The sequence below is a fragment of the Lacerta agilis genome, chromosome 10 (genome assembly GCF_009819535.1).
Source record: "Lacerta agilis isolate rLacAgi1 chromosome 10, rLacAgi1.pri, whole genome shotgun sequence".
Classification (NCBI taxonomy): Eukaryota; Metazoa; Chordata; class Lepidosauria; order Squamata; family Lacertidae; genus Lacerta; species Lacerta agilis.
In genome coordinates, this window is record NC_046321.1 from 25,630,027 (window position 1) to 25,644,637 (window position 14,611).

General features: G+C 42.7%; 1 protein-coding gene across 2 annotated transcripts; it reads left to right on the forward strand.

Annotated features, from left to right (window-relative positions):
* Nucleotides 1-1,449: 1,449 nt before the first annotated feature.
* LOC117054106 (apolipoprotein L6-like) lies at nt 1,450-11,862 on the forward strand. Of its 2 annotated transcripts, XM_033162583.1 has the most exons (3): nt 1,450-1,529; nt 8,369-8,464; nt 10,894-11,862. In XM_033162583.1, the coding sequence occupies exons 2-3, from the start codon at nt 8,448-8,450 to the stop codon at nt 11,786-11,788; spliced, it is 912 nt and encodes a 303-aa protein (XP_033018474.1). In that variant the 5' UTR covers nt 1,450-1,529; nt 8,369-8,447; the 3' UTR covers nt 11,789-11,862. The 2 variants fall into 2 exon arrangements, with proteins under 2 accessions (XP_033018474.1, XP_033018472.1); XM_033162581.1 differs by lacking the exon at nt 1,450-1,529 and having other exon boundaries at nt 8,302-8,464.
* The last annotated feature ends 2,749 nt before the right edge of the window (nt 11,863-14,611 follow it).

Below are 14,611 nucleotides of genomic sequence, written 5' to 3' on the forward strand. Positions count from 1 at the left end.
CCAAGAACAAACTTATTTGGTATCTAAGGTGCTACTGGAAGAAATTTTTATATTTTTTATTTTGTTTTGACTATGGCAGACCAACACGGCTACCTACCTGTAACTACCTCAAGGCAGTCAAGGGTGTCTTACGGTGAGCTTCTGCCTCTTTGAAGAGGCACAGGTTATATCATGTGACCTTTGAAAATGGTTTAGGCCTCTAGGGCAGATGTGGAGAAACTCAAGCCCAGTAACCAAATGCTGCCCACCAGGCCTCTCTTATCTGACCCATGTGACTCTCCCCAGCCCATACACCTGCACACCAGGCCTACTTGATGTGCATCTTTAATTGTTTTTACCTAGTTACAATGTGTCCTTGGAATATCTGACTTTTGGAAGACATCTGAAAAGGCAGTCGTGTTTAAGAAAGTTTTTGATGTTTGGTGTTTTATTGTATTTTAAATATTTTGTTGGAAGCCTCCCAGAGTGGCTTGGGAAACCCAGCCAGATGGGCGGGGTATAAACAATACATTGTTGTCGTTGAAAAGGTCAGGGATAGCTGATCTGAGCATTTTTCCATGGAAAATACAGCAAGCAAGCAGTTACAATCATTTTGCCAGTATCCGTCTCAAAAAGACTGAACAGTAGGTTTGCAACACTAAACTGCGTTCTTGAATCAGGTAGGTAGCCGTGTTGGTCTGATGCAGTCGAAAGATATATAAAAAATTGTCCAGTAGCACCTTAGAGACCAACTAAGTTTGTTCTTGGTATAAGCTTTCCTGCACACGAAAGTTTATGCCAAGAACAAACTTAGAATCATAGAGTTGGAAGAGACCACAAGGGCCATCCAGTCCAACCCCCTGCCAACTTAGTTGGTTTCTAAGGTGCTACTGGACATTTTTTTTTTTAATTTTAAAAATATATTTCGACTGCGTTCTTGAATGTTGGAAGTGCTGTCAGGAAATGCGCGGGGGGCGGGGAATGGCGGATTTTCCTGTTGGAATAAATTGGGATTTCAATCTCTGCAAGTTCGCCTCGAGGAGCCGCAGCGACTTCCCCGCAAGAGGGCCGCTCCTGTGGAATCCGTGGGTCCTCCTGGATGCCCATTTGTGCCCCAGCACGGGTTTTCCCCGCGCCTCCGACTGCGCACGAGCAGGCAGCCTCTCCTCTTTCGCACCCGCTGCATCCCCCCTCATCCCCGGGCTCTCTCCCTTCATAAACTCGTCCACCAACCTCCTTCCCTTCTCAACTGAGTTTCCTGCCCGCCCCACACTCTCGCGGAGACCCTCTCGTCTTTCAAAACAAATACTGTACAAGCGCACCGTCGACGGAGCTTCTGCTGCTGGACTTAACCCCCCTCTCCTCCCTGCGTCCAAACGGTAAACATCTCCTGCCATTGGATTCCTCTCGCGTGTTCACGTGTGCCGACAAGCCCAAAGTCCCTCCGCGTTTCAGTTTCGGTTTCCCCTCTGACCCTCTCTTGTTCTGATCTGCCTCTGACAGCTTTGAACCTCCGTGTCGAAGAAAACAGGCATCCGGAAATCAGAAAGGTGAGTCTAATAGCATATTAAGTTTTCGAGGAGAATTGCATGACTATCCGAGAGTTGGGAGATGAGGGGAACCTGCCGCAAAACGCTGCAGGACAGAGCCCATGGTTGGTTCTTTTTCATTGCGCCAGCCAGCTATGCCTCCTCCTTGGAAACTCCATTTCCACACGCGTACACACAGCTTTGTTGTTGTTTCCCATCCAACAATCAAATCGAGATTACATGCTCGTTTCGCATGCTTAGTCTGTCGCTTTTGGTCCTTCTGCAAACTTTGTGACTCCCCCCCAAACCTGCTGGTACCTTACTCTTGTTGTGTGCTGGGGGCGCAATTTGGCTTCATGGGAATCCACACCCTGCACCCCGAATTTAGCAGATTAGGGTGATTGGGCGACAGTCAAGAAGAGCAGCCCTTTGTGTGTGTTTGCTTTTGTCTTTCCTTGTTCCTATCAGCAGCCACCAAGGATGAGAGGGAAGGTGTATGTATGAGAGAGACAGAAAGAAAAAGAGAAAGAGAGAGAGTGAGAGGTGTTTACTGGAGAGAATTTGAGATAAGCTTTCATTTTCTATCAGCAAAACCGAGAAAAGGGTTGGTGAGTTGATCCACCTCCAGCTTTCTTATAGGCAGGTGTGGCACCTGTGAGCTTGTTGTTGTTCAGTCGTTCAGTCGTGTCCGACTCTTCGTGACCCCATGGACCAGAGCACGCCAGGCACGCCTATCCTTCACTGCCTCTCGCAGTTTGGCCAAACTCATGTTAGTAGCTTCGAGAACACTGTCCAACCACCTCATCCTCTGTCGTCCCCTTCTCCTTGTGCCCTCCATCTTTCCCAACATCAGGGTCTTTTCTAGGGAGTCTTCTCTTCTCATGAGGTGGCCAAAGTACTGGAGCCTCAACTTCAGGATCTGTCCTTCTAGTGAGCACTCAGGGCTGATTTCTTTGAGAATGGATAGGTTTGATCTTCTTGCAGTCCATGGGACTCTCAAGAGTCTCCTCCAGCACCATAATTCAAAAGCATCAATTCTTCGGCGATCAGCCTTCTTGATGGTCCAGCTCTCACTTCCGTACATTACTACTGGGAAAACCATAGCTTTAACTATACGGACCTTTGTCGGCAAGGTGATGTCTTTGCTTTTTAAGATGCTGTCTAGGTTTGTCATTGCTTTTCTCCCAAGAAGCAGGCGTCTTCTAATTTCGTGACTGCTGTCACCATCTGCAGTGATCATGGAACCCAAGAAAGTGAAATCTCTCACTGCCTCCATTTCTTCCCCTTCTATTTGCCAGGAGGTGATGGGACCAGTGGCCATGATCTTAGTTTTTTTGATGTTGAGCTTCAGACCATATCTTGCGCTTTCCTCTTTCACCCTCATTAAAAGGTTCTTTAATTCCTCCTCACTTTCTGCCATCAAGGTAGTATCATCAGCATATCTGAGGTTGTTGATATTTTTTCCGGCAATCTTAATTCCGGTTTGGGATTCATCCAGTCCAGCCTTTCGCATGATGAATTCTGCATATAAGTTAAATAAGCATGGAGACAATATACAGCCTTGTCGTACTCCTTTCCCAATTTTGAACCAATCAGTTGTTCCATATCCAGTTCTAACTGTAGCTTCTTGTCCCCCATAGAGATTTCTCAGGAGACAAATGAGGTGATCCGGCACTCCCATTTCTTTAAGAACTTGCCATAGTTTGCTGTGGTCGACACAGTCAAATGCTTTGCGTAGTCAATGAAGCAGAAGTAGATGTTTTTCTGGAACTCTCACCTGTGAGCTACTGGGGTTGTTTTATTAGGAACACCTAGGCTGCAGCCTGTGGGTTCTTGGTGGATGTGAGAGATCTGTTGCTCTCCAGGTGCCATTGGCCTACAACTCCCACCAGCCCTATCCAGCACAGCCAACAGTCATGGATGATGGGAGTTGTAGTCCAGCAACATCTGGAGGGCATCAGGTGCCACATCTATGCTATAGGCAAGTGGACCAGGCTGGTGGGAGAGTTTAGGTTGGCAATCAAGTTCATTGCTACACATGTAATATCAAACTGCACCTCCTTAATAAATACAGTAACCATTTCCACATTATTTGAACAGGTTGGGGGGGAGTGCATTCTGTTTATGTACTGAGTTATCAACCAAAGCTGGAGCTTGTCTCCCTAACTTTTAATTTTGTAGGCCAAAACAATGCTCTTTGAATTTTGTAATTCTGAATATGATAGTATTTTGAGTGAGATGCTGGGATACAACAGAAGAGGAGAAATATATGGCAGTGAGGCTGAGTATGCTCAGAAATGGAATACATGGGGAAAAACAAGGAGTTCCACATTTCTTTGTGTGGGAACAAAGTGTGGCTTCCTTGTTTAACTTCCTCAGTGCCTATTTTACCTCTATTTTCCTCTGTCAGATGCTGAAGCTTCTGTGTCTTCTGATTCCAGCAGCCCGAGGCTGGGAACGTAGTTGTACCTGCATAGCCGCCACAGCAGCCCACCCTGTTACTCATGCCAGGGCCTCCCACTTGTGATGATTCTCCCATGAAACATGCAGCCTGGCCCTCTTCCCTCATAGAGATGTGAAGGCCTGGAAAAAAGCCAGAAAAATTCGGGGGGGGGGGCGGTTTCCCCCCAGTTTTTTCCTGAAGCCTTTTTTGTTTTTGGAAAAATAGATTATGGCATGTTTTATTTTAACATGATGAATAAAATTTTTAAGATAAGGAGTTCAAATATTTTATAAATCATTTCTAAAAAAAATTGTACGGTATCAGATTATTATAATTTCTGTGAGGACAAGCAAGTCCTAGGTTACAAACTCAACTCTCCAATACAAGAACAACATATATTTCTTCCTTTAGGAGGTGCTGTTGTCACCAGAAAAGAAAAAGGTTTCAGTTTTGTTTTTGCATGCATGTGGTATGCATTGGTTCTGTTCCTCTTCTCTAGGCCTCAAAGCACTGGAAGAAAATATAGAACAACAAAAAGGGCCTGAAAGTATATACTTAATTACAGCTCAGAAAATGATTCTGATTAAATTTCATGCCCATTTATTGAAACTTAGTCCCACTTCCTTCTTCAGTTCTTTTTATGAGAATTTTTTTTAAATATTGTGGAGAAGAAATATGAATAATTGTTTCTTCTGGATTTTTAAAAATTGTTTTGTGGAGTTTTTTTTGGTTCCACATAAACTAGTAAACAGTTCAGGAGATTGTTGCTCCATTTGTTACAAATACAAATAAATACTATTTTAAAAGTAAATTCTGTTTGTAATAATTGTTTGGATACACTATATTTTTAATATGCTAGTTGTGATAATTTTATGCCCATTAAAATTGTCCATAGTTATATTTTAGATTTCTAAAGTAACAGAATGACTTTCAATCTGGTAAAAAAAAAGAAGAAGTGCTAATGCAGCATTTTTTTCAATTTTTCCGAAAAGTTTCGTTTCCCCCCCGGAAAAAATGTTTTTTTTTCTGAGCTCCTGTACAATGAGGCCAGCCATGCCCTCCCCCAGAGTACTCCATTCCATTCCCCCTCCCTGCTGATTTTACATTTTTTCCCCTTTAAATGACAGTAATTTTTCTGTGCTGACTGGCCATGATCATTTGTCATAGGGCTGTTTATGGAATTTCTTGCTTAGCCCCCCTCCCCCTTTTTGTGCATATTTCTAAAAACTTCACCACCATTTTGCTCATAAGTTGATGCTATGGCCAGTCAAATAAAGTTTGAATTGACTGACTGCTGATAAGTTCCTCCTGGGCATGAGTGTTGCTGTTTTCACAACATTAGCATGGGCACCCTCCCCCGAGTATGAGAAATGGAATATAAGAAATTTGGCACTGATCTAAACCATCCTGGCCTCTCCACCCATCATTTGAGGCTTCTCTTTGTGTGCCTTCTCCATGTGAGGTCTGGAAGATGGCAACACAAGAACAGGCCTTCTCTGTGGTGCAGGCATAGGCAAACTCAGCTTTCCAGATGTTTTGGGACTACAACTCCCATCATCCCTAGCTGGTCAGGGATGATTGGAGTTGTAGTCCCAAAACATCTAGAGGGCCGAGTTTGTCTATGCCTGCTGTAGTGGCTCTCTGTGGAATGCTGTACCCCAGAGAGTTTCACCTGGCACCTTCATTATATATTTTTAGGCGCCGGGCAAAAGCGTTCCTCTTCAACCAGGCTTTTGGCTGATTAATATTCTACAGCCTTTAAAATTTGTCTGTGGGGAGGGGGGTATTGTTTTGCTGTTTTGTTTTACTTATTTACTTGTTTTTATCCTGTATTTTATTCTGTGCACTGAATGTGATGTCGGGTGTGCAGCAGGTGGGCATGGTTTGGGGAAAATGGCTTCACAGGTCAAACTAGGACTCATGCTGGGCCAAATTTGGCCTGTAGAGCAGAGGTTCTGCGCACCTGCTATAAATGTTTTGAATTATAACTCCCTTCATACCCAAACAATAGCAACTGGTGCTAATGGGACTTGTTGTCCAAAACTTATGCAGGCAGTAGTTTGGAGGCTTTCTGGGGTATAGCTTTTTAGGTCCATTCCCCACCTAAAGCCTGACATTCAGTTTGACATGATGGATCAAGTAAGATGTGAACAAATTGTAGCTGAGCTGCACAGTTATTATGACACTTGTTTCGAGACATTTAGATCCCTGCCCTAAGATGTTGGCCTTTGACGCTACTCCCCATGAATTCACTCAGTATCTTCTGCCAGTTCTTAATTAATTTCCTAGGGATTATCACTGGTTTAGATTGAAAGTAAAACAGGAGCTTTGGCAACAACCGTTTTAAGTGTGTGGATTTGCATGAGCCACATTAGCTTTAATTTCCCCCCACTCTGCCTTAATAGATCTAATTAGCTTAATGCAATTGTTTTCTAAGAGATCGGGCCTGGTTGAAATAATGAGGATTCCTCCTAGGTACTTTCATTCTGTGTTTAAACATTTGCACTGGCATACTTAATAGTTTCCTGAATCCTAAAAGAAAAATTGCTTGGCTTAATTCTTGATTTTGTGCAAGTTACCTTTGAACCCAGATGTTACGTCATACAGTGGTACCTCCGGTCACAACAAGGGGCATCTACTTCCGGGTTAGCGGAGCGCGTAACCCGAAGGATTCATAAGGGGGGGACGGTATATAACACGAGGTACCACTGTACTGCAAAAATGAAAGAGATGCCAGCAGGTCTATAGCATTGTTGGCAAACAAACTGATTTTACTTCATACTGCCCATGTGGACACTCCTTTATGCTAGGATTCCCTCTTAACAGTGTTTGCAAATGGCTTTACCGATAAAGCAAAGAGCACTGGGGGCAAAGGATAGCCCTGTCATTCCCTCCTTTGCATGGGAAATATCACTGGGCTGAAATACTAGTCAGTTAAATGGGTTACATAACCTTCTCCAACCAGGGGAGAATTTTGGACCTACTGAGACTGAAGGGAGATATAGTTCAAAACAGGTATACTACCTTTGAAAATCTTTAATAAAAATATTAAAAAAAAACAAAAACAGGTATAGAGCCTCCCAAGCTGGGGGAGTCTGGGTTACATGATTATGTTTCCAGTCAGTCTGTAGGCTCAATTTCCCAATTTTAAAAGTTTTGACCTTTAAAACATATCTCAATGTGGGGCCCAGATACTTGAAGGACTGCCTGTGTCCCATGTGGTGTAGTGGGTAGGGAACAGAGGGCCTTCTAGAGTATTGGCACCTCAATTATGGTATGTTCACATTCTCCACCTAGCACAGATTCCATTGTCATTTTGGTACCAGGAAAAACATTTGCTTTCCTATTTTTTCAGACATACAGTGGTAACTTGGGTTACAGGCACTGCAGGTTACAGGCGCTTCAGGTTACAGACTCCGCTAACCCGGAAGTAGTACCTCAGGTTAAGAACTTTACCTCAGAATGAGAACAGAAATCGTGCGGCGGCGGTGTGGCAGCAGCGGGAGGCTCCATTAGCTAAAGTGGTACCTCAGGTTAAGAACAGTTTCAGGTTAAGAACAGACCTCCAGAACAAATTAAGTTCTTAACCCAAGGTACCATTATAGTTTTAAACCTGATAGCCCCTCTCCTTTCCTTTTATATTTTTAAAGATATCATTCTGCTTTCCCCCTTTGTTTTTATGATTATTTAAATCTTGGAGGAAGCCAGTTAGTGATCCCCAACGGCTTGGATGCATGGCTCGTATGCACAAGGAACTGCATGTTTCTTATTGTGTGCCCAATTTTATGAAACTTCCTTCCCGTTGAGGTCAGACAAGCTTCCTCCCTACTGAACTTCCAGTGACTTTAATTAAAATGCCTGCTAGATTTTTTTTTTAAAGTCTGAATTTATGGTTTTAACTGTTTTATGTGTTGTGTATTTACATACCACCTAGAGACCATTGTAGGTAAGAGATACAGAGGTACCTTGGTTTACAACCATAATCCGTTCCGGAGATCTGGTTGTAAACCAAAACAGGTTGTAACCCAAGGCGCGCTTTTGCCAATGGGGCCTTCCCCCCCCCCAAATGGGTTGTAATCCAAAAAAAGGGACATGCACTTCCAGGTTTGACGTGGTTGTAATCCAAAATGTTTGTAAACCAAAACGGTCGCATACCAAGGTACCACTGTTTATAAATTGTTTAAATAAAAATAAATTTGCATTTTAATTGCTTTTGCACACCCCCCCTCCGAAAACGTACCATGGCAATTCTTACCGAAGTGTAGTGCAAAAATATTGATAATAAATGCAAATTTTGGTCAAAAGTATTTTCTAGCTTACAGATATGGCCGGAATATGAAGTTCAAGTTAGTTTCATTGGGAGATTTCTTATCTTGGTTCACCTTCATCCTTACTATCTAGTTGTTTTCCTTTCCAGACTAAAGTACACTCAAGCTGAGAAGAGTGGATTTACCATTTAGTAACTGTGAGGCACCTGCCAAAATTGCTTCTGGAGAATGTCAGAATTCCAAAGGTAGTTCTCAAGCTGCTGGTATTCTAGTTACCTTTGTTCATTGCATATAAAAGGAGCCCAAAGCATCTCCCAGAATCCTCAATGATACATTGGGCAATAGATATTGGTCATAATATACAGTTGTACCTTGCCTTTTGAACATCCTAGTTCTCAAACGCTTTGGCTCCTGAACGCCGCAAACCCGGAAGTGACTGTTCCGGTTTGCTAACTATTTTTAGAAGCCGAACATCTGGCGGGGCATCCGATTGGCTGCAGCTTTCTGCAGCCAATCAGAAGCCGCACTTTGGTTTCTGAACGTTTTGGAAGCCGAACGGACTTCCGGAACGGATTCCATTCAACTTCCAAGGTATGACTGTAGATATGGAAGCATGGGAACGATTGTGGAATATGGATATAAAATTTATAGCATGCTGTGGTCTAAGAAAAATTTATATGAAAATGATATATCGTTGGTATCTAACACCGAGTAAGTTGAAACAAAATAAAAAAAAACCCTTCCAGGAAGGATTTTTAAATTTTTCATTTTGTTTTGACTATGGCAAACCAACACGGCTACTTACCTATAACTGGAACTGAGTAAGTTGGTAAAAATGTATAAATCTAAATCAAGTAAGTGTTGGAAATGTAATGAGAAAGAAGGTTCTTTTTATCGTATGTGGTGGTCTTGTAGTAAGGTCAAAGCTTGCTGGGAAATGATATATAATGAAATGAAAAGGATGCTTAAAATAACTTTTGTTAAAAACAAAACAAAACCAGAAGCTTTTCTTTTGGGAATTATAGCGACAGAACTACCTAAAATGTATAGAAACTTATTCATGTATGCTACTACAGTGGCAAGAATGTTACTTGCCCCAAAATGGAAAGAAGCAAAAGTCCCGATAAAGGAAGAATGGATACAAAAACTTATGGAACATGCAGAAAATGTGAAACTTACCCAAAGAATAAGAAATCAAGATAACAATTTTTTAAAAAATAAAATAATGTAAATGGTTTATTGAATATTTACAGATAAATTATAAACAGATAAAAACATTGGCAGGATTATTGTAACAACCTGCAGTGTTAATAAGCGTCTATATTTAAAGAAGATGAATAAATGAGCAAATTAATTTGGATATGCAGAAGAATAAATTTAAGGAACTGCAGAAAGAGGGGGATGGAAGTCAAGTTTTGAAATGGCAAAATGAATGTAAAACTAGTGAAATGTATAAACTTGAAAAGTGTGTGTGTGTGTGAGAGAGAGAGAGCGAGAGAGAGAGAGAGAGAGAGAGAGAGAGAGACCCAGTAAACTAGAAAAAAGAGTAAACGGAGAAAGACTATTATCTGATCCTGTTTTGAGTCCTGCATACCAGGGATATTGTGCAGAGGAAAAAGAGGGCAGCCCCTTTCCCCATCTTCCAAGGGGTGTTAGCAGCCCCATTTAAGGCGCACACTATGTAGTGCCTGTACTGCTTTTATACTAAGAATAGAAAGAAAGCAGATCACAGGCCATGTTCTATTACAATATATAAGTACTACTACCCTGAAAACTTTGGCACCCACTTCCCAATCTTTGGCTGGGTTCCCCCTCCCCCCCCCAAAAAAATGCTCTCCTCAGATTTAGATCAGCTATAATTAAAAGCCCACACCAGTAGCAAGCAAATATGAACTAAAACTCCGAAGTGGACTTCCAAATCAATACAAGTTAACTCAAGTGGCTGAACCCCTGCCATTAAAACACCAGGCGAAATCAAAACAGGAAAGTATAACAGGGGGCATTTATAATCATTCCAAATTGCATAGTAGCACGCAGGAGGGCACCCTGTTCACCAGGTGCTTCCGTGTTCCTCCAGACCATGCTAGGTGGGACATCCCAGGGACCATAGCATCAGACCCCACTCTTTTGCAGATAGAATGGGAGACCCAGCCTCATAGATCTCCTCTCCAGCATTTCAGAAACGCCCAGAGCATTAAGCTGCTCTTATGTCAGGATGTGTGCAGGGAACAGATTGGGGGAACATACTGATCTAAAGGACTCGTAGCTTACCCACTCTCCCAAAATAAGCCCCCAAACAGGAGGGAAGCAATGCCAATTCTGGAGCTCATGAAGTGAATTTTGGGGGGAAATTAAAATGCAAAACAAAACGGGAGATGAGCACTGCACCACCGTCACTTCCGCCTTCTAGCAAAAGCCCAGCAGAGCATTGGATGTATTGGGAAATCTGCCTTTTGTTCTCCTCCCCCTGCCACTTTTTAGAATTTCAGCCAAAAACCATTTTCCATGTTCAATTAAAATACTGGATTCTACATGTTTCTGTAATTATATACATCATACACATTAGTTTTATGTCTCAGGAAGCACTGATTTGTAGGGGATGCAGGAAATTGGGTTTTTTTTGGGGGGGGGGGCTATCTTTTAGCCTCCTTTTAATATGTATTTATATTTGCAGAAATGCAGGAAACATTCCTTCAGAGAAAGCTCTTGATGAAGCTATTGCTCATTTTCTCAAAGAATTCCCTGTCAAGAAAGAAGAGATTGAGGCGTGCATCCAATGCCTTCGGGAAAGGGCAGACGACATTGACAAGACCCATAAGGATTGCACCATTGCCAGCATTACTGCCAGCTCTGTAAGTGGAGTTTCTGGTATCCTGTCCATCGTGGGACTGGCTTTGACCCCTGTAACAGCAGGCGCAAGTTTAATCCTGACAGCCACAGGCATGGGCTTAGGGATAGCGTCAGGAGTAACTAGCATTTCTGCTGGTGTGTCCGAGCGCATTATTCATTCAATGGAGCAGAAAAAATCGCAAGAACTGATAAACGAATGTGAGGAAAGCCTAAGAATGGTGCTGAGCCTCGAGAAAATTGGTTTCAACTATCAACTGCCCCCAGATGACGCTAATCTGGAAGTAGCCAAAGCGGCATTCGCTTCGGGTTGTGCTGTTGTTAAGGGCATTCCACGTGTGGTTGACAAAGCGACAGACCTTGTAGCACATGTAGAGGCATTGGCGATAGCTAACGCCAATCCTGCTTTGAAGGCTTTGGCCAAGAAAGCAAGTACAGTAGAGACTGTAGCCAGGAATGCAATCAAGGGAATTGATCAGGTTGATGAGGCATTTAAAGGAACCGCCCTCGCAGCGAGCAAGTCTGCTAGAGTGGCAGGGGGTGTGTTGTCTGGGTTGTTTCTTGCAGTGGATGCTGTCTGCATTGCTAAGGATGCCATACACTTGTCAAAAGGTGCCAAGACCGAAAAGGCAGATGAGCTCAGAGCCAAGGCTAATAAGTTGGAGGAGATGGTGCAGAATCTGACAAAGTTCTACATGGAACTGAAAGAAGAATGGGACTGAAATGGACCCCAACCACATTGTGTTAACCTCAGCCCAGGCAGCAGACATGATTATTCCTCCTTCTGGATAGTAATAGTAATAATATTTATACCCCGCCCATCTGGCTGGGTTTCCCCGGCCACTCTGGGCGGCTTCCAACAAAAAATTAAAAATACATTAAAACATCAGTCAATTCAGAAGGAGGATGGGGAATCCCCAACATAGAAGCATATTACAGTGCCAACCAAATACGCCATATAATCCCATATATACTAGAAGATGAGACAAAACAATGGATACACCTAGAGCGGGACACAATTGAAAATATCTGTACCACAGCATACCCACTCCTCCCAAACAAACTAAGGAAAATTCCCACAACACTTAACAGGTACACACAAACCATGTTCAAAGCATGAAAACAGAAACAGGCAAACTATCCCTAACCCCATCCCCACTAACACCCCTGGCCTACCACCCATTATTCCACCATGCAGCACAAAACCTCCAAATAAAAACCTGGCAAACCAAAGGCCTATATTGCCTAACAGACTTCTATAAAAATAACAAACCCTTATCAACACAAGAAATACAAGATAAACTAGAAGACACCCAAATGCCCTGGTTAACACACCACCAATTACATGCCCTCTTAAACAATCCAGCAGTAAAATCAGCAGCAACTAGACCCCTGACAACCTTCGAAAACCTCATCCTAATGACAAAGGGACACGGCAAAGGGATGGTATCCGCAATATACAAAATACTACTCAAAAATCCCACGAACTCCCTAGACACAATCAAAAAACAATGGGAGGATGACATAGGATATGAAATCAACCCCACCCAATGGACCAGAATGTGGTCTAAACCCCCCTTCAAATCCATATCAATGAAAAGAATTCAACCTGAAACTAACCTACAGGTGGTACCTAATGCCAAGAAAATTAGCGCTAATATACCCAGGAACCTCACCAAAATGCTGGAGAGGGTGCACTTCCACAGGCACATACTTCCACATGTGGGAGTGCCCCAAAATCCAACTATTCTGGACAACAACCATACAAGAAATATGTAAGATAACCAAGCAAGTGCTAGAAATCACCCCAGAATTGGTCTTACTAAACATCTTCCAAGACAATAGTGCCCACTTACACCACAAAGAACTCGTAACTCACCTACTCTCAGCAGCCAGAAACATTATAACCAGACACTGGAGAGACCTGTCATGAATAAGCATGGACCAATGGTACCAAGTAGTATGCGAAACAGCCCTACCAGAAAAACTAACCAGTAAGCTGAAACTGACACAGGGACAAACAGAAGAAGACGCCTTCACCCTGGTATGGCTCCCCTTCATCACACACACAGCCCAACAAAACAATGACAAAAATCTACCGACAGCATACAAATCAATATGGCTAACCTGATCAAAAACACTCACCCAACCCACTCAGACAGGAAACCAAAGACCACCACAGCCAACCACAAATGAACAATCGCACCCCACGCCAACCTCTACCTCTCTCACCACCAAAGGAGCACAAGTGAACAACAGAGAACCTGCACGAACCACGCTGACACCAAACCCTACATATATTAAGTAAAATAGAAACATCACCCAATGTATGTCTTTCAAGACCTGTGTTATATGGTCTTGGCAGCCTCTCCCAGTCACCAGTCTCGCTGATGCATTCTGGATTAGTTGTAGTTTCCAGGTCACCTTCAAAGGTAGCCCCATGTAGAGCGCATTGTAGTAGTCAAAGCAGAAGATAACCAGAGCATGTACCACTCTGGCAAGACAGTCTGGGGGCAGGTAGGGTCTCAGCCTATGTACCAGATGGAGCTGGTAGACAGCTGCCCTGGACACAGAATTGACCTGCGCCTCCATGGACAACTGTGAGTCCAAAATGACTCCCAGGCTGCGCACCTGGTCCTTCAGGGGCACACTTGCCCCATTCAGAACCAGGGAGTCCCCCACACCCGCCTGCCCCATCCCCCCAAAACAGTACTTCTGTCTTGTCAGGATTCAATCTCAATCCGTTAGCCGCCATCCATCCTCCAACCTTTCCGCTTCCAGGATCATCAGGGAGCTTGAAGAAGCAGTTCAGACTATAGCTAGAGAACAGTTCTTAAAACAAGGTCAATTCTAACATCATGCCCCATCTCTAAAATTAATTCCCCAGACATTTTATCATACCTGGTGGATGTGTATAAAAGCTAAAAATTTATGGATACAAATGCATACACACAGAGAATTTTGAAGGTTAATGTTCAACTGAAACCAGAGCTCCTCCTGCTGGGACTTAGGGATATACAGTTAGAAAAAGATGATAAACTTTATTTCAATGTATGATTACAGTGTGAGACTTTTAAGTGCACACAGATGGAAAGAATAATCATTACATACAGTGGAGGAATGGTTGTTAAAATTATTGGACTTAGCTGAAATGGCAAAGTTTATGTGTTTAATCAGAGAAAAATCAGGTCAACATATACTAAAGACTGGAAACTTCTCACACACTTTTTGCATGAAATAGAAAATGAACTTATGATATCTGAGGATTTAAGATAATATTGGTTTATAGAAAGTAGATTTGCAGTCTGTTATCTTGGAGTAGATATCTTGAATACATTTCTACATACAGATGAAGAATTGGATGCTCTTTTTCTCTTTTCCTTTCATCTTTTTCCCTTTTTGATCTGTGTTTTTATTTAGATTAGTTTTTTAAGCTTGGTAAAAAGATACCTGATATTAATCTTCATATTTTCTTTCAAATTTAAATAAAACATATTGAAAATAAAATACCGGTAAACCCCCAGCCTTTTGCCCGGGGGGCGGGA